The 24737-nt window shown below is 33.2% G+C and overlaps 1 protein-coding gene and 1 pseudogene across 1 annotated transcript; both read left to right on the forward strand.

The window, feature by feature from the left end:
- The first annotated feature begins 863 nt into the window (after nt 1-863).
- Nucleotides 864-2523, forward strand: LOC120204956 (caffeoyl-CoA O-methyltransferase-like). The gene is made up of 5 exons (XM_039204936.1): nt 864-1104; nt 1190-1269; nt 1482-1626; nt 1891-2022; nt 2104-2523. The coding sequence occupies exons 1-5, from the start codon at nt 1009-1011 to the stop codon at nt 2395-2397; spliced, it is 747 nt and encodes a 248-aa protein (XP_039060867.1). The 5' UTR covers nt 864-1008; the 3' UTR covers nt 2398-2523.
- Nucleotides 2524-14407: 11884 nt separating this feature from the next.
- On the forward strand, nt 14408-18826 carry LOC120204958 (annotated as a pseudogene).
- Nucleotides 18827-24737: the final 5911 nt, after the last annotated feature.

Here is a 24737-nt window from a genome sequence, read left to right on the forward strand (position 1 = left end):
CCTACTTGTGATGGCTTTTCAATGCCGGAGCCTTCCACGTTCGGAAAATTTGTGGCCACTTTCTGCTTGTGATCAAGGACGGAGCCAGAATTCTAATTTAAGGGGCAAAGTATATCTAATAATATAAAATGAGAGGGACAAAATAAAAATATATATAAACCAAAATTTGGGGGCAAAATCAAAATAAACTAAAAATTGGGGGAAGTGGGCCCCCAGCCATACACATGGCTCCGTCTCTGCTTGTGATGGCTTTTCAATGTCCGAGATTTCCGCATTCAAAAAATTTGGGGACACTTTCCGCGTGTGATGGTTTTTGAATGCCGCCGCGTTTGAACAATTTGTGTCCACTTTCCGCTTGTGACAGCTTTTCAGTACTAGAGCCTTCTGCGTTCAAAAAATTTATGATCACTTTCCGTTTGTGATGGCTGTTCAATGCCGGATTCTTCCGCACCAACTCCCTTTTAGGAAAATAGACCAGCAGATGACCAAAGAATGCCACTTTGAGATCCATGCATAAACCTCGTCAGCAGAGTTGATGGATCCCTAACATAATGCATAAACCGACAACAGAGTTGATGGATCCCAATATCAACTCTGGCATTATTTTTCTTACTTTCACACGAACAAGCAAATATGTCCATTAAAATTAGGCTTCTTTGCCTTTGGTTATCAATATACTATTGCAAGGCTTAAGAAACAAAGTGATATCACAACTCAGTTGATGAAGTTCATCCTAGAAATTAAAAAACATATTATTAATAAAAAAATTATTTAAATTATACGAGGATTTAAAATCTTGAGGGGACATATCATCTACTTGTATTTGCGCCACACATAAGCTCCTTGCATAGCTTGGTCCCTTAGTGGTCCCATTGGAATATAGTGACTTCAACTCCCCACCCAAAAATTATCAGTCGGACCGGGGTTTTCAACTTCCATATAAGCTCCTTGCATCTGCTTAGTCGGATCAAAGGTATACAACCGAAGAAGCTTTGAAGAACTGTGGCAATGGAAGCCAAAGCAGAAGAGCAGCAGCTATCTCAGGTTTACGGGCACCGACAAGTTGGCCTGAAGAGCCTTTTGCAGAGTGATGCTCTTTACCAGGTATGTTGTTGGTTCTTTTTATTTTTAAATAATAGTTTGGCATTAGGTTTTTCTTTTCATTAATGGGGTTTTGGTTTTATGACAGTATATCCTGGAGACTAGTGTGTATCCTAGAGAGCCTGAACCCATGAAGGAGATCAGAGAGAGAACCGCCAAGCATCCATTGTAATCTGTTTCTTCATTCTGATTTTTCATATTATATCACGTAAAGACCCCACATATGATTCTATGCTAACGAATAAAAATAAATTATCAATAAAATGTATAAAAAAATTAAAATATATGTCCACGTCCGCTCTCTCGATCCATCAATGAAATCACCCGTCCATACAATTCTTGTTGAATTCTTTTCCCTTTCAAATAATGGTTGAAAACAGGAAAGCCATGGCAATATCAGTTGATGAAGGCCAGTTCTTGAACATGCTTCTGAAGTTGATCAATGCCAAGAACACCATGGAGATCGGTGTTTACACCGGCTACTCTCTCTTAACCACGGCCCTTGCTCTCCCCGAGGATGGAAAGGTGATTCCTAAGACGAACGAATGATTTTATATTAGAAGATAAATTTATAAAACTTTAAAGGCGGCAAGAACTTGTACATTTTTTTTAAGGAACGAAAATAAATTTTCAATGAAAAATATAAATAAAATATCAAATATATGAATATAAAAATTTTAGGGCGACTGCGCCTCCCCTCCATCCATCATAGATAACTTTATTAGTTAATCATTGAATTTCTCCTTCAAATAACACCAGAGATTTAACGCAGTTTCTGTTTGTTTGAAGATCTTGGCCATGGATATTAACAGAGAAAACTACGAGCTGGGTCTGCCAGTTATCCAAAAAGCTGGTGTTGCACACAAAATTGTTTTCAAAGAAGGACCTGCAATGCCGGTTCTTGATGAATTAGTCAAAGATGTAAACTTTACCAGTCCCATGATTTTTTTTCTTTTTTCTTACTTGAGAAATTGTATGGGTTAACTGATTCTGTAATGGCAGGAAAAGAAGCATGCATCCTTTGACTTCATCTTTGTGGATGCTGATAAGGACAACTACATAAACTACCACAAGCGGCTGATTGAGCTGGTGAAAGTTGGTGGTTTGATCGGCTACGACAACACCCTGTGGAACGGCTCGGTGGTGGCGCCACCCGATGCTCCTCTCCCGAAGTATGTTAGGGATAACAGAGACTTTATTTTGGCACTCAACAAGGCTCTAGCTGTTGACCCCAGGATCGAGATTTGCATGCTTCCTGTTGGTGATGGAATCACCCTTTGCCGTCGCATCAAATGAACCACCTTCATCTCCGCCGCTGCCATCACCGCCGCCCTCCAAGTTTGATCACCTCTCGTTCTGCGAAAGACGTCTTCTGTTTTCAACTCTCCTCTTTCATAATTTTTATCTTTTTTTCACAGAAAATGCGGCTAATTTTATTAAAAAATAAAATATTTAAAATTAAAATGAAAGTTTATAATTAGATGTATAATTTAAACATATAATTAGGATATTTTTCAAAACCATTAATACAAGAAATTAGTCACTTAATATTATATAATGACCATACGAAGAAAAAGCAAAATATTCATGCTAAAAAATTGAACAAAAGTTGTATACAAACAAATTTTTCTGTTATGAAAAACGAACCACAAAAAAGATTAAACTACTAAAAGATCATCGAAAAAAGCAAATCAAAACCAAGCATTATGAGAAAATTATTTAAGAACGCATATTGTGTATCCAAACCTAATTCAAAGATCTAAAGCAAGGAAAATTAACAAAATAATAAAATGAGTGTCCTATTAAAAAAATTAGTTGATCATATTCTCATATGTAATAGGGTGAGGGGGAGGCATGGTAATAGGCTGCTCCCAACGCCAGGTTGAGAGCAGCTTCCGTGGAAGACCTCTGACAATCAAAATTACGAATTATCTACCGTGGGACTCGATCCCACAACCACAAAGTTAAGAGCCTTGCGTTTTACTAACTGAGCTGGACGGGCAATTCAAATGAGTGTCATATTGTGATATCAAATAATGCACGATAGATGATTATTGAGGAGTACCATATTAATATGGTTTTAACTTGTAATTTGGCAATTTAAAGCATGGCTATTTACCAATTCAAAATCTTAGCTAATTTCACAGGTTTTCGAGTTCAAATGATATTTATCTATCTTTTATTAAATTTAATTAAACTGAAATTATTATTATATTATTTATGAGAATAAAAAATTGAATATATTTAAACGATTAATATTTTTAAATTTATTAATGAGGATGATCAAAATAACATAAAAATTATATGAAAAATATTTTTCTATTCAATTAATTAGAAATAATACAGAATGAAAATGAAACACATTACTAAAATTTTAATGTGATTTATATATTTTTCTGTTTTTTTAATTATTTTACTCTATGATGACTTAGTGATGTTGAATTATAGTTATTTTTTATGTCTATTATTTTGTCGCCTCATAATTAATTAATCTCGTTAATCAATTATTTTAATCACACTTTAAGTACCCGAGCACCTAATTGAGTTTTAAATAAAATGATTAAAATATTTATTGATTACATTTCACTTATAAATAAAAGAAATGATTATTAATTATATCTTAATTCGATTAATATAAATATTATAATAATATTTTATAAAATATAAACTCGAACGTATTTCAACATACTAATTAAAAGTATCTTATTATATTAATTTAATAGGACTCACTAATTATGATGATCGTTTAAACACGATTTATAGGGTAAACTACATATTTGATTATTTAATTGTAAAATGATTTTATTTTATCTATCAATCTTTTAATTTTCTTGATCTATTAATTATTTAAATGATATTAATCAATTTATTTGATGTTAACATTTAAAGAAAGAGTTGACGTGACTATTAAAAATTAGCATAATTACATAATTGATTCTCATTACTTTCACATTCTATCAATTTAGTTTGAATTTTAATTGAATTTAATAAATTTAATCTTCGATTAGATTATGATATGTATAACCTCTAATTGGGGGATGCAAAAGAATAAATATTGAAGGGATCAAAGCTGGAACTGGTGGAAATCTGAGTATACTTTAATTACTGAGCCAAATTCTATGATATTGAAAATACAAAATTATTATGTCTGAAGTATTTTGATTCGGTTTATTCTAAGATTATTACATGAGAAAATAATCTCAGTGACCGAAAATTCCTTATAATATACGATTTTGACCAACTTTTTTTCGATTTGCCAAAATGACCAACAAAATCGCAATGCGATCTCCAGTATCGCAAATCAGCTTCCAGATTCGCAACGCGATTTTGACTATCGCAATGCGAATATGTAAATCGCAACGCGATTCTGACTATCGCAACGCGATTCTGACTGTCGCAACGCTGAATTTCAAATTTGCAACAGGTTTTAGTTTCGCAACACAAATGTTTTGGGTATATAACTACGTAGCAGCAGTAACTCATAACCTAAATCCCTAAATCGCAACTCATTCCATCTTCATCTATCACTCTCTCCGGCGACAACCGTTCCTATATCCAACGACATCATTCCCCATCCGGCAACAGGTTTTAGTTTCGCAGCTCGTTTGTTTAGTAAATTAATTTACAATAATGAAATCATCTAATGTTGATCATGTTTGGATAGATCTGTTTTGGAGGGTCATGGGAGAATGTTCATGGTGTTTTACAATATATGCCTTTACCCATGAATCTTCAACTAAAACTGTCATTAAAAAAGTTAACTTATGAAACTCTAATGTTACGTGTTGCAAATAAATTGAATTTAGAGCCCTTAAGTGGATTTAGGATATCTTATCAGAGAAAAGGTAAAGTTTATTTGTTAACCGACAATGAAGATGTTGAACGATTCATTGCTTACATTAGTGTTTCGCAAGATGATGTTACATTGTATGTTGTTGAACCTAGAAGTAGTGAAGTTGGGTCAGTAGCGGGTAGTAATCAACTAAGTTTTTCAACCCAGTTTATGGTGCTCAAAATTTAATGGTTCCACCACAATTTCATCACCAAGCAAATTTTGTTTCACCACATTTCCAATACCAAACACAATCTCAAAACCCACAACCTTTCCCTAATCTAAATCCCAATCAACTTTCTGCACCAAATTTCGGTTTTTGTATTGACCAGTTAGACGATGATGAGCCAACAGAAAAAATTGTGAGTACTAGTCAGTATTCAAAATTTGATCTTGGTCAATACCCGGACTTTGATCTTGGTCAATACTCGGATTTTGATGTTGTTTTAGAAGAAGAAACAGACCCTGCGTGTAATGATTTTGATATTGGTCAATACCCAAATTTTGATGATGAAACAGCCGCTGCCGAGGAAGATGTTGTTGATGATAATGAGGAGGAAGTTATGACTATGAATGAACATGTTGAACATCCATTCTGTAATTCATATAACCCTGAAGAAGAAAAAGAAGAAGAAGAAATCACCGAAGAAAAGTCCCCGAAGAAAATGCCACCATAGTATAACTGGAATATGCTAGAATTACTTCAGATACCGGAAGAAGAGTTGGTAAAAATAACAGTTGATTGTTACACAAAAATTATTCGTATCAAGAAAGATGATTGTTTTGATACAAAGGAAGACTTGAAGATAGCTTTGTATACGAAATGTGTGGAAGATGGCTATCAACTAAAAGTTAACAAATCAAGCAAAGATCGTTTCGAAACAAGGTGTATGATTGACAAAAACTGTACGTGGCGTATGATTGGAAAGAGGATAAAAGATTGTGAAATGTTTCAAGTTAGGACTTTTATTGATAAACATACATGTTCAAGAACCCAAGTTTTTCCTCACCGTAGACATGCAAACAAAAAGGTGTTGGGTGGTTTTCTGGCTGAGTTAATGTTTTTGAATGGCATGGTATATCGGGGACATGAAATTATGACTGACATGAATGCTTGGTTCAAGATTAGTATCTCATATTCTCAAGCTTGGAGAGCCAAATGTTATGCCTTAGAATTGTTGAGGGGGTCGCCAGAAGCATCGTTTGCCCAACTGCCGACTTATTGCCACAATTTAAAGCTGAAAAATCATGGGTCGGTAACTCATATCAAAACAGATAGAGATAGACGCTTTGAGTTGTTGTTTATCGCCATTGGTGCTGCGGTTAGTAAATCAATATAATTTTGTTGACTCATTTTTGTTAGTTACATGCATTTCACATTTAAATGATTATATTTCTTGTGTATATGATTTTGTAGATTCGTTCGTTTATTACTTACATGAGCCCAATTATTATAGTTGACGGAGCACATTTAAAAGGTCGATACATTGGAGTAAACTTATTAGCAGTAGCCATGGATGCTAACAATGGGATACTGCCAATAGCTTACGGGGTTGACAAATCTGAAACTTCTGATTCATGGACATGGTTTATGGGGCATCTTAGGGATTGCATATGTCCTATTAGCAATCTGACAATCATATCCGATAGGGCAAACTCAATTGACAACGCTGTTAGAAGGTGTTTCCCAGATGCTTTTCATGGACTTTGTGGTGTTCATTTGTATAGAAATCTAAAATCAAGGTCTGTTGGTATAAAAAATCACAATTGGACATACTGGAAGGCTGTAAAAGCTTATCGAAAAGTGGATTTTAATAAGCATATAAATTGTTTAAGATGTGTTTTGCCTCAGTGTGCTCAAACACTAGAAGATGTTGGGTTTGAAAGATGGTCAAGAGTACATCAACTTGGAGCTAGATATGGTTTCATGACGTCTAATAGTGCAGAATCAATCAACGCTCTAAGTCGTCATTCTCGGAAATTACCCATTACTATGTTAATGGAGTTTTTTTGAGCCTCTATTCAACAGTGGTACTACAAGAAAAGAAACCATGTAGGTATTATTTCTTTAAATTCATAACTTATCATATATTTTACTAAGTATTATTTATTTAAATTTACAGGAACTTGGAACATCGTGTTACACCATGGACTGAAAAAAAGATAACGAAACGTGTTGTGAAGTCAACGTCATGGAGAGTTGAACCATGTTCAAACACTTTGTTTGAAGTACTGGATAATAACCTAAATGGGCTTATCGATCTAAATGCAAAGATGTGTAGTTGTATGAAATGACAAACATCTGGTTATCCGTGTGGCCATGTTATAAAAGTTGCTCTTCATCTAAACCAAGATGATTCAAGCGCATACACTATGGATTGCTACACTACAGAAGCATATCGACAGACTTATGTCGAGATTATCTACCCTATTCCACATCCTTTTGAGTGGGACATACCAGATGACTTACAAACAGTTTTGCCACTAGCCATGGACAGAAGGCTACCTGGCCGACCAAAAAATCATGATCGTATACCCTCTAAGGGTGAAGAGAAGAAGAGATCGACATGTAGTCGGTGCAAGGAAAGTGGTCATACAAGGTTGACATGTGGATCACCAGTGCCATCACAATCATCTTTTCTTCTACCAAAATATGGATCCTCATCAAAATAAAAAGCTCATATGGTGTCAAGAAAAAGGCAATCAAAATCGCAATCAAAATTAAAATCCCAATCACAACCGGCTTCACCTTTTGGGACTATTAACTTAGGTGATTTTTAAATGCAAACGTTGTATTATGTGTATTTTATGTGTAAACTTTTAACATTTTCAGTTAGGCATGTATTAGTAACTTGAGTTTGAACATTGCTATGATATGTTCAGTTGTTATCACTTATTACACATTCATTTGAATATCGCAACGCGAATTTGACTATTATGTATATTTTATGTGTAAACTTTTAACATTTTCAGTTAGGCATATATTAGTAACTTGAGTTTGAACATTGCTATGATCTGTTTAGTTGTTATCACTTATTACACATTCATTTGAATATCGCAACGCGAATTTGACTATCGAAACGTGAATTTGACTAACGCAACTCAAAAATCGCAATGCGAATTTGACTATCGCAACGTGAATTTGATTATCGCAACGGGAATTTGACTATCGCAACGAGAAAATCGCAAAGCGTATTAGACTATCGCAACGTGAATTGAATTTCACGTTGCAATTTTGGCTTTCACATTGCGATTTTGACTTTCGCATTGCGATTTTGAGTTTAGCGTTACGAAAGTGTACCTTCAACAGGTCGTTTGCCTTCAATATGATGCAGATTGAAATCAACAAATCAACTTTTACATTTCAATCAATTAAATAAGAACAAATAAGAATTATTTACACATCAATTAAACAAATCAACTTTTACAAATCAACTTTTACAAATCAATTAAACAAACAAAAAATGCTAATAATTCTTATTTTCCTCATCAATTAAACAAATCAGACTTTTAAAAATCAATTAAACAATAAAAAAAAGTGTACCCCAGACAGTTGTTTATGCACCCATACATCAATTTCACGCAGCTCACTTCAGGATTAACCTGCAGAAACCAAACATTTGCTCAAACAACACTTTCTACTCATATAAAACCAACAAACATCAAATTATTATTGAATTCTAGGTACTTAACAACACTTGCATTTGACTTACAAATTGTTTATGGACACTTTCATAATGCGGATGCATGTAGGCAACGTCTCGCATATATCGCTCTAGCCATAAAATGCCGAAACCATAAGCCTACTGCACCTCTATCTCTATCGGTGAGAGGTAGAAACTGTGTACTTCCTGTCGTCAAACGCTCCAAGCACATGCATACGAGAGGACCATAATCCTCTCTGGCTTCCTGCATTTGTTGTGGTGCGGTCTCGTCTCTGATAACTGTAACATTGAACTTCTTTGGCTTCTTGTTTCCAGAATAAGTCCAATAATTAATCGCATCCAAGAATTTAGCCAAATGAGAGCTCCATCCCTTAATAATATCTCTCAAATCAGACAATGATATGTAATTTATCATGTTGTTATATACTATTGTCTTCAGGGATGGGAGCTGAAGCTCGACGAGAAGCCAATGAGTACGTTCCAAAACAGGGATAAACACCTACAATCATAAGTAATAATTCAAATTGCGCACTTATTTATGAATACCTTTAAAATATTTAAAAAATAAATACTAACCTTATCGACCTCCCACCATGCAGGATAAAGTTTAGCTTGTCCATTAGCCAACACATATGATTCCTGTCGTTGATTCTTCAAGTGAACTACGTGAAAAGACGTTGGCATAATTGTATATCGCGTATTTTTTTTTATTTTTCTTCAATTTCCTTACTATTAGAAGACGTGCCACCCATGCATCAATATGCTGTTTTACAAAAAAAGACATATATTAGTGAATTACATAAATTTAAAAAATAATTAATCAAAATGAAATATAAGAAGAAATATAAGACTTACCACCCATCGAAATAGCCTTTGTCTTCAACCCCTAATAACACACCCCGCCAAGACCGATCAATCAAAAAATGCATATCATCGTTGAGTTTGTATATGTCAGCGTAACACCCTTGACTCCGCTCATGTAGATAAAAATCAACTGCGGTCTTAGCCCAAAGGGTATTATCCAGAATTGTTTCCGGTAGTTGTCTCCTCTCCACTTCATCTGCCGGAATGGTACTGGCCGGTAACTCATACGAAAACCAACAGTCATCCATCATGTCCGGCACGTAAGGGGGTTTCTCAATAATTCGACATATTACGCCGTATGAATCGGTCTCTTGAATGGTGGGAGGGACCTCTTCAACGATGACAGGGGCCTCTTGAACGGTGGGAGGGGACTCTTGAGGGATGATAGGGGCCTCTTGAACGATAGGAGAGGCCTCTTGAAAGATGACAGGTGAGTCGGGCTTCTTCTTACGGAGTCTTCGCACTATTGGGGTGAACGGAGACATAATGGCACGTGCACGCCGTCTGATGCGTGAACCCCATCGTGCAAGAAAAACCTGACGTAAAGCATCCACCTTATCGGGCCACTAAAAATAAATTAATACATAAATCAGTAAATAAACTGACATGATATTAAACAGTGAAAACAAAGACAAATATGTTTCAAACTTGCACGGTATTAACCCAAGTCATTATTCTATCATAGTTCACAAAATGCATCAGATAACATTCCAGAAGTAAGCACATATAAACATTTAAAAAGACAACATATATGTTTAGTGCGTGTTCAAGGACAACATAAAGAGTAGTAGTTTATTATTGAAACTTAAATTTGTAACACTATGAAGTTAGTATTTGTCTTTGTCTTTTGGTTGAAGTAATGCAATCCATTCAAGTTGCAATTTGTAGAAGAAGAATAGTTTCTAAAACTTAAAATCGCAACACGAAACTTAAATCGCAACGCGAAAATGACTATCGTAACGCGAATTTGACTATCGCAATGGGATAATCGCAATGCGAAATAAAAATCGCAACGTGAAAATCGTAATGCGAAAATGAAAATCGCAATGCGAAAATGAAAATCGCAACGCGAATTTAGTTTCGCGTTGCGATTTTGGTTTCGCGTTGCCATTTTCTCGTTGCGATTTTTATGTCGCATTGCGATTATCCCGTTGCGATTTTTAAGTTTCATGTTGCGACTATTCTTCTTCTGCAAATTGAAACTTGAATGGATTGCATTACTTCAACCAAAAGACAAAACAAAGACAAATACTAACTTCACAGGGTTATTTTAGAACTGTTTAGCAGTATTGGCAGCAACCGAATGAATTTACTAAGCAATCTAAGTGAAATGGTTAATCTAAGTGAAATTACGAGTAAATCAAGTTAAATATGAAAAATCTTAAACTTACCTCGTTGCGTAGAGTATGAACCTCATTCTGCAACGATGCTACCATCTCATATAGAGCCGCTACCTCACCACGTAAAGTAGATACCTCGTCACGCCATGCACCATTGTCATCGCGTAAAGTACCGACCTCCTCACGCAAGATATTGACCTCATCATGTAACTCCCCTAACTCATCCCGTGGAGGTGGAGAACAGGGAGATAAATGTCGTGGCATCTTTTCCGGTCTCCTATCATGAGGTGATGGTGGAGAAGAGGTTCGATAATGTGACGGAATAGGTGATGGCTCTCGTTGTAGAGGTATATAGTGTGGTCGATCAGGTGATGGCTCTGGGTGAGGTGATGACTCTCGAAGTGGAGGCTGCTCATCATCCGTGCCATCAAAAAAATGCTTACTAGCTTGCCACCAATCAGTGGCAAGCTCAGCCTCCGTGGGTGTCAGCCTCTGTAATGGAGTGTTGGCCTCCTAACAATATAAAAGCTCAAACAAAGTTAAACGTGTACTAGTAATAACTTGTTTATATATGGTAGTATTTGTGTTAACTTACATCATTTATTGTCGTATACCGTAGTAACTCTTCCCAAATCAACAGTCGCCGTTTCCTCTTCCAGGAAATAGCTCTAGGAATATCATTTGAAGTTTTTAATGCATATGTCTGCATATCGGGAAAAGCCTCAAATATCCAAATCTACAAAAACAATATAATACACAAACATTAGTAATTGTTAAATAATTAATTATAATTTTGGAAACATTATATAGAAATTCTTACCTTAAAGGCCCAAATAAAGCCTGACAAAGTGTATTTGGAACCATCGCCATGCAAACTTTTGCGGTCATCAAAGGCAGACGACAACTTATTCCAGGTAGCTTTCCATAGATACGAACCCCACAGAAATAGGTTCCATGCATTTAGGTCATCTACCAATAATATTAGGTCCTTAGGAATAGGTTGTCTGGCCTCTCTACCTAAAAAGCCGGCATGCAAAAGTACTAAAAGGCATACTCAGACAACATCGATGTCATCCATCCGAGTAAAACCATCTTTCTTATTCAATAATCTCGTCAAGTCATCGACGTGTAAATTCGGCTTCTCCATTGACAGCTCAGGAAAAACCCGGGATAACCATGATGGGCAGGTAATATGACTAGTGTATCGACCTACATCACGTGTCCGAAGCGTAGACCAGTGATTAAGCAAAACTCCTCCCGCCCAAAACACGTATACGCCGGTGAAAAATGAAATAATATCTCTTCATTACCACGTTTTATACTCTCGGGTAGATCGCTAGTCATGGTTTGAAGCCACAAATGGGTCAACATAGCATCTCCACCCGGATGTTGTACTTTCAGCCATGGCCCGAAGCAAGTATCCTCAAACAATTTTCTTTGTACATGTGAAAGCTTTGACGCAATTGTAGTGACTATGCTTATTTTATTCCTTAAGGTCAATTGAGCCGAAAAAAAGTTCTATAAAAACAATAAACATACCAAGTTAGATTAAAAAATACACTGTGAAGATATACCAAAAACAATAATAAACATAAAGAGTAGTAGTAGTTTATTCTTCAAACTTAAATTTGCAACACTGTGAATTTCGTATTTGTCTTTGTTTTTTGGTTGAAGTAATGCAATTCATTCAAGTTTCAATTTGCAGAAGAATAATAGTTTCTGAAACTTAAAATCGCAACACGAAAATGACTATCGCAACGCGAATTTGACTATCGCAACGAGATAATCACAACGCGAAATGAAAATCACAACGCGAATTTGACTATCGTTGCGATTTTCATTTCGCGTTGTGATCCTCGGTTTCAAATAGTCATTGTCTAAAATTGAAACTTGAATGAATTGCATTACTTCAACCAAAAGACAAAACAAAGACAAATACTAACTTTACAGGGTTAAAGACTAAACAGTTTAGCAGTATTGACAGCAATCGAATGAATTTAATAAGTAATCTAAGTGAAATGGTTAATCTATTATTGAAATTACCAGTAAACTTATCATCAATTTCAATATGAAAAACCTAATAATAATGCAAAAATTTTAAAATAAAAATAATTAAAAAAACTAACCCTCGGTGGTTGATTTGGTTGATTTTCCATTTCTGATCGTGAATGATTGTGAGGGTGGCTCTGAGAGATGGAGATAGACGGATTTCGCCAGAGATGGGGATGTATTTCGTTGGAGATGGGGACGGATGTCTCTGTAGAGAGTGAGAATAGAGATGGGATTGAGTTGTGATTTAGGGTTTTAGGTTAAGAGTTGCGATTACGAGATGTATTAATATTCGTATTTGGAATTTGAAAATAAAATACGCGTTGCGATATTAATGGCGCTTTGAAAATCGCATTGCGATTTTGTATTATCGCGTTGCGATAGTCAAAATCGCGTTGTGAATCTGGAAACTGATCTGCGATACTGGAGATCGCGTTGCGATTTAGAGATCGCATTGCGATTTTGTTGGTCATTTTGGCAAAGCGAAAAAAAGTTGGTCAAAATAGTATATTATAAGGAATTTTCGGTCACTGAGGTTATTTTCTCTTATTACATTTGATATATCCAATGATTATTCTTTTGGTAATACAAGGTCCTATGTCACTCTTTTTCCCTTGTAGGTATTAGAAGAGATTTCTAATGAGCCTAATTTTCTTTAAAAATATGTTAAATATGAAATTATACTGAATCAACTGAATAAATCATCAACCAATAATCATTAGATATAAATATGATGAGTCTGTCAGGCTTGAGGAGTACCGATGAGCACCAGTAATGATGAATATCATTAATTTAATTTATAAAAATTTTAAATTTTAAATGACTCAATATATAATTATAAATTAGTTAATAATTTAAAGGTAAATTATTTAAAATAAAAGATAAACTATAACAATGATCACCTAACTATTGTCCCTTTTCATTTTAACCACTATTTTTGATTTTTTTAATTAGGTCACTCAACTATTTAAACTTATTCAATTAAGCAACTTGTCATTAATACTTAACGGAGAAGCTGATGTGGTAGTTAAAATATTTTATATAATTACATATTTGATCATTGTTACTTATAGAATTTGAGAGGATTTGGTGTGATGAAAATGGTTGAGAATGAAGGTATTTATAGGGTGGGATGGAGGTGTGAACAGTCTGGTGGGGGCTGAATTAAAAGCGAAGGTGCGGCCCTTACACCGCGTCTTAACCTACGTGGCATAAGGCGCGGCCCATGCACCGCGCCTTACCCAGCGTGGCGCCACGTCAGCGTAAGGCGCGGTGCATGGGCCGCGTCTTACCCCACGTGGCGCCACAGCAGCGTAAAGCGTGATGCATGGGTCGCACATTTTTGTAAAGGGTGTTAGATCGGGAAATATACATGAATGGGTGTCTGTCAGGGAAATAAAAAAGTTAAAGTGATTTTTGGGGAAATTCACCCTCATCTACCCCACTTGGTAAACCCCAAATTGATAATCCAGCAGGGTTTCCAACTTCCATATAAGCTCATTCCATTCCCTTATTCAGAGCAATTGGGATCTCTAAAGAAGCTTTGAAGAATTGTGGCAATGGAAACCAAAGCAGAAGAACAGCAATCTCAGGCCAGTAGGCACCAAGAAGTTGGCCACAAGAGCCTTTTGCAGAGTGATGCTCTTTACCAGGTATGTTGGATTTTTTTCATTTCTTTTATTTTTATTTTTCAATAGTTTGAAGTAATTATAAGATAACATATGTTTAAAATCTTTATTAATAATTAATAACGCACACATTATAGATGTAATTTATTAAATCTGAAACATCTAAAAAGAAAAAATCGTTAAAGTGATTTATAAAGTTGCTTAAGTTGCTTGATGGATTCTGAATCTTTTTATTTTTAGACCATGTTTTGGCATTAGAATTTGATTTCATTAATGGGGTTTTGGTTTTATGACAATATATCCTGGAGACTAGTGTGTACCCTAGAGAGCCTGAACCCATGAAGGAGATCAGAGAGAGAACCGCCAAGCACCCATGGTATTTCTTTCTTCATTCTGATTTTTCAAATTATATCGCTTAAAGATAAAGGCAAAAATTTTAGAAGAAGCATATTTATAAAATTTTGAAAATAAAATCAAATTATTAAAAAATATCTAAAAATATGTGATAATTTAAAATTTCTATTTTCTTCTTCCTTAAAAATAATGGTTGAAAACAGAAACGTCATGACAACGTCAGCTGATTAAAGTCAGTTCTTGAACAAGCTGATTCCACGAGATAATGTTCTCGAATTTTTTTTTTCACGAGATAATGCTTTGGACATATTATTTGCTGAGATAGGGTTAATTCTACAATGACCAAAGAGGTCGCCATGCACGCCCAACGACCAAGGAGGTCTCCATGCACGCCCAACGACCAAGGAGAGGGAGCTGCATGGTGTGCATGGGGGGGGGGGGAGATCGGTGCATGCATGGGGAGATCACGCCCAACGACCAAGGAGGTCGCCATTCACTCGGGGTGACCAAGGAGCGGGAGCTGCATGGTGCGCATGGGCGGTGCATAGGGCATGCACGTGGAGTGTAGGTCGCCATGGAGTCCCGGCGACATGGTAGGTCGCCATGGAGTCCCAACGACCAAGCTGCTGGGAGATTCGGGCTATCACTCATGCATACGTTGCATCCATAGCTGGGCGACCAAGCTATGTCCCTCATGCATGTTGCATCCATAGCTGGGAGATTCTTGCATCCCGACCAAGCTTTAACCCTATCACTCATGCATGCGTTGCATCCATAGCTGGAAGATTCCTGCATCCGTGGCTGCATGCGTTGCATCTATAGCTGCATGATTGCAGCGTTAATTTAGCTGCTAAATGCTACAAATATTGCTGTTCAATTGAAGCCTTTCAATGCTCAATAGTTATACGATTCAATGCTAATATTATTTTCTTCAATAGTCAAATTTAATGACTTTGTCCAACGCTTTTTTGCTTTATATAAATGATATGGGGTTTAGGGTAGAAGCAGAAGCAGAACCAGGAGCATAAGCATAAGCACATATAAACTTTGCGGAGAGAAAGAAAAGAAAGAAGAAGAAAAAAATATAAATGATCAAACATAGTTCGTGAGGTAATATTTTATTGTTTAATTTAGTTTATTATATGAAATTATTAGTTTGTTAGTTTAGGGTTTAGGGTAAAACTAAAATCTAGTTAATTAGTTTGTTAGTATAAATTATTTGTTATTTAGTTTAAGTTATATATTATATTATATAAAAAATTAGTTTATTAGTTTAAGTTATTAAATATAAAAAAATATTAATTAATTTGTTAGTGTCTTTAAACGTATATTAGGTTGTTCTTTGAAGTTGAAGTTTTATTATAAAAAAAATTAATTAGTGCTTAATTAGTGTGTTATTTTAACTAAGTTATATTATAATAAAGAAATAGTTTATTAGTTTAAGTTATATTATAATATATTAGATTATATAAAATTAATTTGTGGGAGCTATTGTTGTTTAAATAAATTAAACGGTTTACACATACAAGGCATTATTCCACAACATTTGCCCACGTTCAGATTGATTCAAAGAAAGAAACAAAGAAGGAAAAGAAAGGAAATGAAGAAGGCATAAATACGTGAGTAATTTATTATTTTTTGTTGTTGTGTATGTGTAAATTAGTTAGTTAGTAAGTTTATATTAGATTATATAAACTAATTTGTGCGAGATAATTTCTGTTTAAAAACATATTGTGTTTAAAAATATTTAGTGTTGTTTTAAAAAAATATTTTGTTTAATTTATATTGTATGTATAAATTAGTAAGGAGTAAAAATTAATTGAATGAAATAATCCGGCCAACGCATTATCACGATATTTTGCCTAACAAATTTGTTTGATATTTTAAAAAAATAAAATATTGTGTTTAAAAATATTTAGTGTTGTTTTAAAAAAATATTTTGTTTAATTTATATTGTATGTGTAAATTAGTAAGGAGTAAAAATTAATTGAATGAAATAATCCGGCCAACGCATTATCACGATATTTTGCCTAACAAATTTGTTTGATATTTTAAAAAAATAAAAATATTATCAAACTAATCATGATTATTAGTAATAATTACTAAATGATTAATATCAAATCTAAATCATTAAATATTTATAATAAATAATTATTAGTAATCATGACTAAATCATAATATTATTAAATCATTAAATATCAAATCATTAGATTAATAATAATTATTAAATCATTATTAGTAATATTAGTAATCAATCAATCAATCAAATTAAATAACAAATTTTATTTGATCATTAATATAATAGTATATTATATTATATTTAATGATTTAATGTTTTATGAAATTATCTTATCTAATATTTTAATCTAAATTAATTTATTTTTTTATTTGTAGAAAAAATGAGCAACAACTTTTTCACGATTGTCCATTATAATTGACAGATTATGGAAAATGAGGTCGGAGTAGTTTTTCAGTCTGAAAAACCAATAAATATAATGTTCAAAAAAGATATCACATTTATAGAAATGAAGCATAAGATAGAAAGAAAAATTCGAGATGCAGTTGATGGTTTGAGGTATAGGTTTATGATATGCCCCAACCCAGTCAGATATACTGCAGTTCCACTTGAAGAAGATGATGATATTGGAACCATGGTTGGATTACATGAGTCAACCAATATAGCAGTTATTGAGTTATTTGTTGATGTGCGTAACATATGTGATGTTCCTGTGTCATCAAGAGGTGTGACTCAAAATCCATCTGAAATGACTTTATATAGTCAGTTTGAGGAGCCGACATACATGTTCCCGAACAGTTTTATGGCACTATTGGAAAGTGTAAATGAAGTCGGGGGGACATCTGCAACAGTAGAGTATGAGACGAGAAACATACCGGAATTGGTTGTTGATATTGACGCTAAAAATCGATGGGGAGAAATTCATGATGATTCAAACGAAGATGAAGAAACCGAATAACCCGTTTTGGGTGGCGACGAAAATATTTTTGGTGGAGGTGCAATTGATGAAGTTCCAACACCGTATGAGCTATTCCTCACATGTACGAGTTAGACTATGATGCGATGAGGGCACCTGAATTCCCAGACATGCCACATTTACCTCCGTACCAAATGATTGAATCATTCGATAATTCTGGTGAATTTTCAGTTGGGGTACAATTCAGAGAAAAAAATGAAGCTACGCTGGCGATTAAAGAGTACTGCATTTGAGCAATTAATCTGGGGAGATCATTATTTCGTGAAATAAACAATTTGAGAGCATTATCTGATTGATTTTACCTCTTGAACATGCTTATTAAGTTGATCAATGCCAAGAACACCATGGAAATCGGTGTTTACACCGGTTACTCTCTCTTAGCTACGGCACTTGCTCTCCCTGATGATGGAAAGGTAGCTATTATTTACCTAATGAATGAATTTCTCCTTCAAATAACACCAGAGATTGAACCCAGTTTCTGTTTGTTTGAAGATCTTGGCCATGGATATTAACAGAGAAAACTACGAGCTGGGTCTGCCAGTTATCCAAAAAGCTGGTGTTGCACACAAAATTGATTTCAAAGAAGGACCTGCAATGCCGGTTCTTGATGAATTAGTCAAAGATGTAAACTTTACCAGTCCCATGATTTTTTTTTCTTTTTTCTTGCTTGAGAAATTGTATGGGTTAACTGATTCTGTAATGGCAGGAAAAGAAGCATGCATCCTTTGACTTCATCTTTGTGGGTGCTGATAAGGACAACTACATAAACTACCACAAGCGGCTGATTGATCTGGTGAAAATTGGTGATTTGATCGGCTACGACAACACCCTGTGGAACGGCTCGGTGGTGGCGCCGCCTGATGCTTCTCTCATGAAGTATGTTAGGTATTACAGAGACTTCGTTTTGGAATTGAACAAGGCTTTTTCTGTTGACCCGAGGATCGAGATTTGCATGCTTCCTATTGGTGATGGAATCACCCTTTGCCGTCGCATCAAATGAACCACGGTCGTAGTCACCACCGTCGCCGCCCTCCAAATTTTATCACCTCTCCTTATGAGTTTATATTTCTAATTCCTCTAGACTCTTTAATTTTTATTTTCAAATATTATAATTATAGATATGGACGGACACAAAATTTTAAGTTAGGGCGCAAACTTGAACTTATAAAATTTTAGGGAGTAAACTTGAACATATTTTTAATAAAAAATTACATAGAAAAACATCTAAAATATATGATAATTTTAAATTTTTATGAGGCAACCACCCATAGAATCCTCCCGGATCCATCCTAGTTGTGGATTTTTTAAATCATAATGCACGTTGGATGATCATTGTAGAATACCATATTAATATGGTTTTTACTTATAGTTTCGCAACTTAAAGCATGATTATCTTCCCATTCAAAATCTTAGGGTTAGTTTGGTTTTAGAAAATATTGAAGATTTTCATTTTTTTAGAAAATAAAAAAGGTTGAAAAAAACGTGTTTGGTTATAAAATTAGAAAATGATTTATAAAAAATGGAAATAAAATAAGTGAATATATGAAAACATAAAAAAGTGTTTTCAGTAATTTTTTTTTAAATTATTTTGAAATTTTGAAAAATAAGGAAACATGATATCTAAATTTTTAACTTAAATTATACAAATTTAAATCATTATAACAATAATTTTTTGATTTCATGATATTTGAAACGACACAAATTTTTATAAAAAATTAATATGGTCCTTAAATGGTTTTCACACTCAATGTAGTCCTTAAATCAATTTTTTTAATAGTTTGATTTTGTAGTATTTTTATATTTAATGTATTGAATATCTTAATAATTGTTTATATTTTATATTTTTAATTTAAATACATTTTTAATTTCTTTTAATTAAATAAATTTTCAAGTTTTTTTAATAATTAATTAAGTCCATCAATCACATCATCGTCCATAAAGTACAACCACAATAGTATCGTAAACTGTCATATCAAAATTATAGTTTTTCATGTAAGTTTATAAACTATCATGTAAGTGTCGTGACTATCAACATTTGATTCCTCTATTTAAAGCTTTAGGTTAATCTTTTTCTAAGTTTAAGAGTCATATTTTGTGGAAAAAAGCGTTCAGGGACTACACTAGTTATTTTTTCCCCAAAAGTTTGAGTCTCTACTACCACTAAACATATTTGTTTTTGTCAATGACATTTTTTGTGATATTACTTCTAACAAAATTTTGTATATTTTTTAAATTTAATTGATGTCCAATATGCATTAACATTATATTTTTATTATAAACTAAAATAAATTTTGTGTTATAAAATTTCTTATCGAATTTATTTTTTTATATTTACATAATTCACATATTAAATTTATGTAATGATTTTTTTTAATAATTATAGTTTAATTTAATTATTTAATAGCTATTTGTTTATTTTTATTTAAAAATTAGATAAAACATACATTTTTAATATTTTAGTTTTGAATTAGAGTGGCTATTTTCCAGTTAAAATTTTTCAAGCCATATTTCAATTCCACGACGGATGATATCCGATTGACAGAGTTTATCATTGGGCTTTCCCATGAAGGGGAGTCATCTAAAGATTTACGATCGGGGGCCATCCTTTATTTAGAGGAGATTTACAAGACAACTTAAATCGAGAAAAACTGTCTGTCAAACAAACAACTTTCTAGTTTCATTCAGGAGCCAATTTCAACTTCACAGCGAAGGATATTGGACTCGAAACAATGCAACTTACACAATATTGGATTTCAACTTTACAACAAAGGATATCCAATTCAAGGTTCAACTTCACAGCGAATAAGCCATCCATGATTTCAACTTCACGACGAAGGATATCGTACCCAAGTGGATTGACTTAGTTTCACTGCAAATTAGTCATTTGTAATAATAGGGGGTTATCTCTCAGCCTATTACAGCATAGCTCAAGGCGATAAGGGCTATATGTTAACAAACCTTCGAGTTTGATTACACTCAGCTCAAGGGCACATCAAATTTACAGTATAACTCAAGGCGAGAAGGGTTATCTATTAATAAAAACCTTCGAGTTTGATTACATTCAGCTTAATGGCATATCAAATTTTCAGCATAACTCAAGGGCGAAAAGAGTTATCTGTCAACAAGAACTTTCGAGATCGATCATGTTCAGCTCGAGAGCGTACTTGCCGCAACGTAGCAACAAGAAAATACTTTTTGGACAAATCTCCACACAGAGGTATTTAAGTCGGGAAGAAGGCCAAGGTTAAGATTGGCAAAAAGAAGCCACGTTCCGATTTACCTATGATTTCAACTTCACAACGAAGGATATAGTACCTAAAAGATTTACCCAACTTCACGATGAATGAGTTATCTGTAACACAGCAACACCGAAATCTTCAGGTCAAGTTTCAGCTTACGACGAAGTATCTTGGGCTAGAAGATGATTCGGGAGCTACTTTCCAAAGCCTTGAGTTCGGTTTCAACTTCATAACGAGGGATATCATGCTCGGAATTTTCTAGTTCAACTCAACCTCACTACGAGGGAATCATTTCGTGATTCAATCCAAATTGACAAACCAGTCTTAACGTCGTATTTCAACTCTACGACAGAGGATATTCAATATGGACGAAATTTGTGTCTTCTAATCTTTGCCCTATTTTCGTTACACGATAATGTGCAAAGAGGGGCAGTTGTCGACAAGAATTTTCGTCCGACTTTATGGCATTTATATACTCTTTATGTTATGTAGTTAATGTATTATACTTTAGGGTATATAGTGTATATGTATTATATATACATTTTATGTTAGATACTTTAATTATATAACCCATACTACTACATATACTACTACATATACATACATATTAACTTGTTTTATTATTCGATTGCAGGTCCAATAATAATTTACATAACAAAGCCCAGCAAGCCAATTACACATCAACCCAAATACAAGCAAACCCAACAGTGGACCCAATACCCAACAGAACACCCAAGGAGCAACCCGATCCGCTTGACCTAGCCGAGACCCAGCCATCGGATGAACTCGAATCAGTTAGACTTTTGAAACCCTAACCCTCCCCTTCATTCCAATCGCATCTCACTAATCCCCTCAAGCGTTGCCGATGACTCCTCACGCCTCACGCAACCGAGATTTTTGGTGTTCACCTCGGTACCAACATCCCCAAAAATAACAAGAAGTCAACAACAAGCGTTTTAGTCCAAATAAAACTCTCAACAATCGAAACTAAAAATAGCTCTTTCTAGACTATAAATGCATGCAAAAAATACAAAAAAATCACAAGGAAGATATTAGAATACCCGAGAGAAATACAAAGAGAAAATACAAAAAAATCAAGGTAGATCGGAGCAAAGTTGTACTATTCGAAAGTAAATACGCAAATAAAAGAGGTATTTTTTTACCTATATTGATTCAGTTCCCGCTTGTATGTGGCTCGAGTTTCATTTTTTCCCTCTTTTTTTTGAAACGCCGATGATCGGAGGGAAGGGGTTCGAAAGATCTTTTCTCAGATCTAGCCCTCCCCGAGGCTAGTTTGTAAAAGCGAAGTTCATTTTTTAAGAAAGAATAAAAAACGCTTTCGAAAAATGCAAAAAGCGAAGTTCAGTTAGTAAATTAAAAAAAACTAAAAATACAATGAATAAAATATGAGAGAGAGAGTAAAGTCTAATGAGAAATGATATAATTTACCTTATTATTAATTAGACTTTAGAAACACTCTTAAGAATTTTATGAATTAAAGAGATTCAACACTTAGTTAATTAAGTCCATCCAGTCCTCCTGGATCCATCCCTAGTTGTGGATTTTTTAAATCATATTGCACGTTTGATGATCATTGTAGAGTACCATATTAATATGGTTTTTACTTATAATTTCGCAACTTAAAGCATGATTATCTTCCCAATCAAAATCTTTGGGTTAGTTTGGTTTTAGAAAATATTGAAGATTTTCATTTTCTTAGAAAATAACAAATGTTGAAGAAATCGTATTTAGTTATAAAATTAGAAAATGGTTTATGAAAAATGGAAATAATAAATAAGTGAAAATATGAAAACATAAAAAATGTGTTTTCAGTATTTTTATTAAAATTATTTTGAAATTTTGAAAAATAAGAAAACATGATATCTAATTTTTTAACTTAAATTATACAAATTTAAATCATTCTAACAATAATTTTTTGATTTCATGATATTTGAAATGACACAAATTTTTATAAAAAAAATTAATATAATGCTTAAATGGTTTTTACACTCAATGTAGTCCTTAAGTCAAATTTTTTAATAGTTTGATTTTGTAGTATTTTTATATTTAATGTATTGAATATCTTAATAATTGTTTATATTTTATATTTTTAATTTAAATAATTTTTTAGTTTCTTTTAATTAAATAAATTTTCAATTTTTTTAATAATTAATTAAGTCCATCAATCACATCATCGTCCATAGAGTACAACTACAATAGTATCATAAACTGTCACGTCAAAATTATAGATTACCATGTAAGTTTATGAATTATCATGTAAGCGTCGTGACTATCAACATTTGATTCCTCTATTTAAAGCTTTAGGTTAATCTTTTTCTAAGTTTAAGAGTCATATTTTGTGGGAAAAAACGTTCAGGGACTACACTAGTTATTTTTCCCCAAAAGTTTGAGAGTCTCAACTACCACTAAACATTTTTTTTTATGTCAATGACACTTTTTGTGCTATTGCTTATAACAAAATTTTGTATATTTTTTAAATTTAATTGATGTTCAATATACATTAACATTATATTTTTATTATAAACTAAAATAAATTTTGTGTTATAAAATTTCTTATCAATTTTTTTTATATTTACATAATTCACATATTAAATTTATGTAATGAATTTTTTTAATAATTATAGTTTAATTATTTATTTAATATCTATTTGTTTATTTCTATTTAAAAATTAGATAATTTACTTTTTAATATTTTATTTTTGAATTAGAGTTTTCATTTATATTAACAAATCATGTTTTCTAATTTTCAAAAAGTTGAAAATGAAAACTATTTCTGAAAACAAAATTAGAAAATATTTTCTAGAACCAAACGGACTAGTTTCTCATGAAGCTATGAACTTTCAATCTTAAATGATATTTCTCATTTTTAAAAAAAATAATTTTACTAATATTATTATCAATTTATTATACATGAGAATAAAATATCAAATACATTTAACATTCTTTAATTTATAAATGAAAATTATCTAAGCAATATAAATATTATATAAAAATATTTATGTATTTTATAGAGTATAGAATGAGCTGAGTTTTTTTTTTTTTTTGCCAATAGGGTCAATATGAATTTTTTTTTAGAAAATAAGGTAGGTAGAGGTTTATTTTGGGATCTATGACATCTGTTACAGTGTTTGTGGAACTCTTTAATTCTAGGTGGCAAGTTCTAATAAAAAATATTTTTTATTCAAACTCATCACGTCGAGATAGCGAGTTTAAACAAAATATTTTTTTATTAAATTTTATCACATCAAAATAAAAAATTTGAATAAAAATATTTTGTATTGAAACTCATAACTTACGAGTTCTAAGTCGCCGTAACAATTGTCGTAGATCCCTAAATAAATTTATATACGTCTTGGGAAAACCCATAGAATGAGCAAGGGCGTGTGTAGGTCTAGGCCTACCTAGGTCATGGCTCACCCTATGCCCCAAATAAGTTAAAATACAATTTAAATAAAAAAAGGAGTAAATGATACTAGTGCCCCCTTAATTTTCATACAATTTAAATTTGGTTAATGATTTAAAAAAGTTACAATTCTAGTCACGTTTATTTTCGATCTATCTTATTTTGATAACTAGACAGTTGATTGTCGTTAGTTTACTAACGTGACATGTTATTAAAAATGATTAAGTTTTAACTTAACCCTTAAATTT

The sequence above is a fragment of the Hibiscus syriacus genome, unplaced genomic scaffold (assembly GCF_006381635.1).
Source record: "Hibiscus syriacus cultivar Baekdansim isolate YM2019G1 unplaced genomic scaffold, ASM638163v2 tig00011761_pilon, whole genome shotgun sequence".
Classification (NCBI taxonomy): domain Eukaryota; kingdom Viridiplantae; phylum Streptophyta; class Magnoliopsida; order Malvales; family Malvaceae; genus Hibiscus; species Hibiscus syriacus.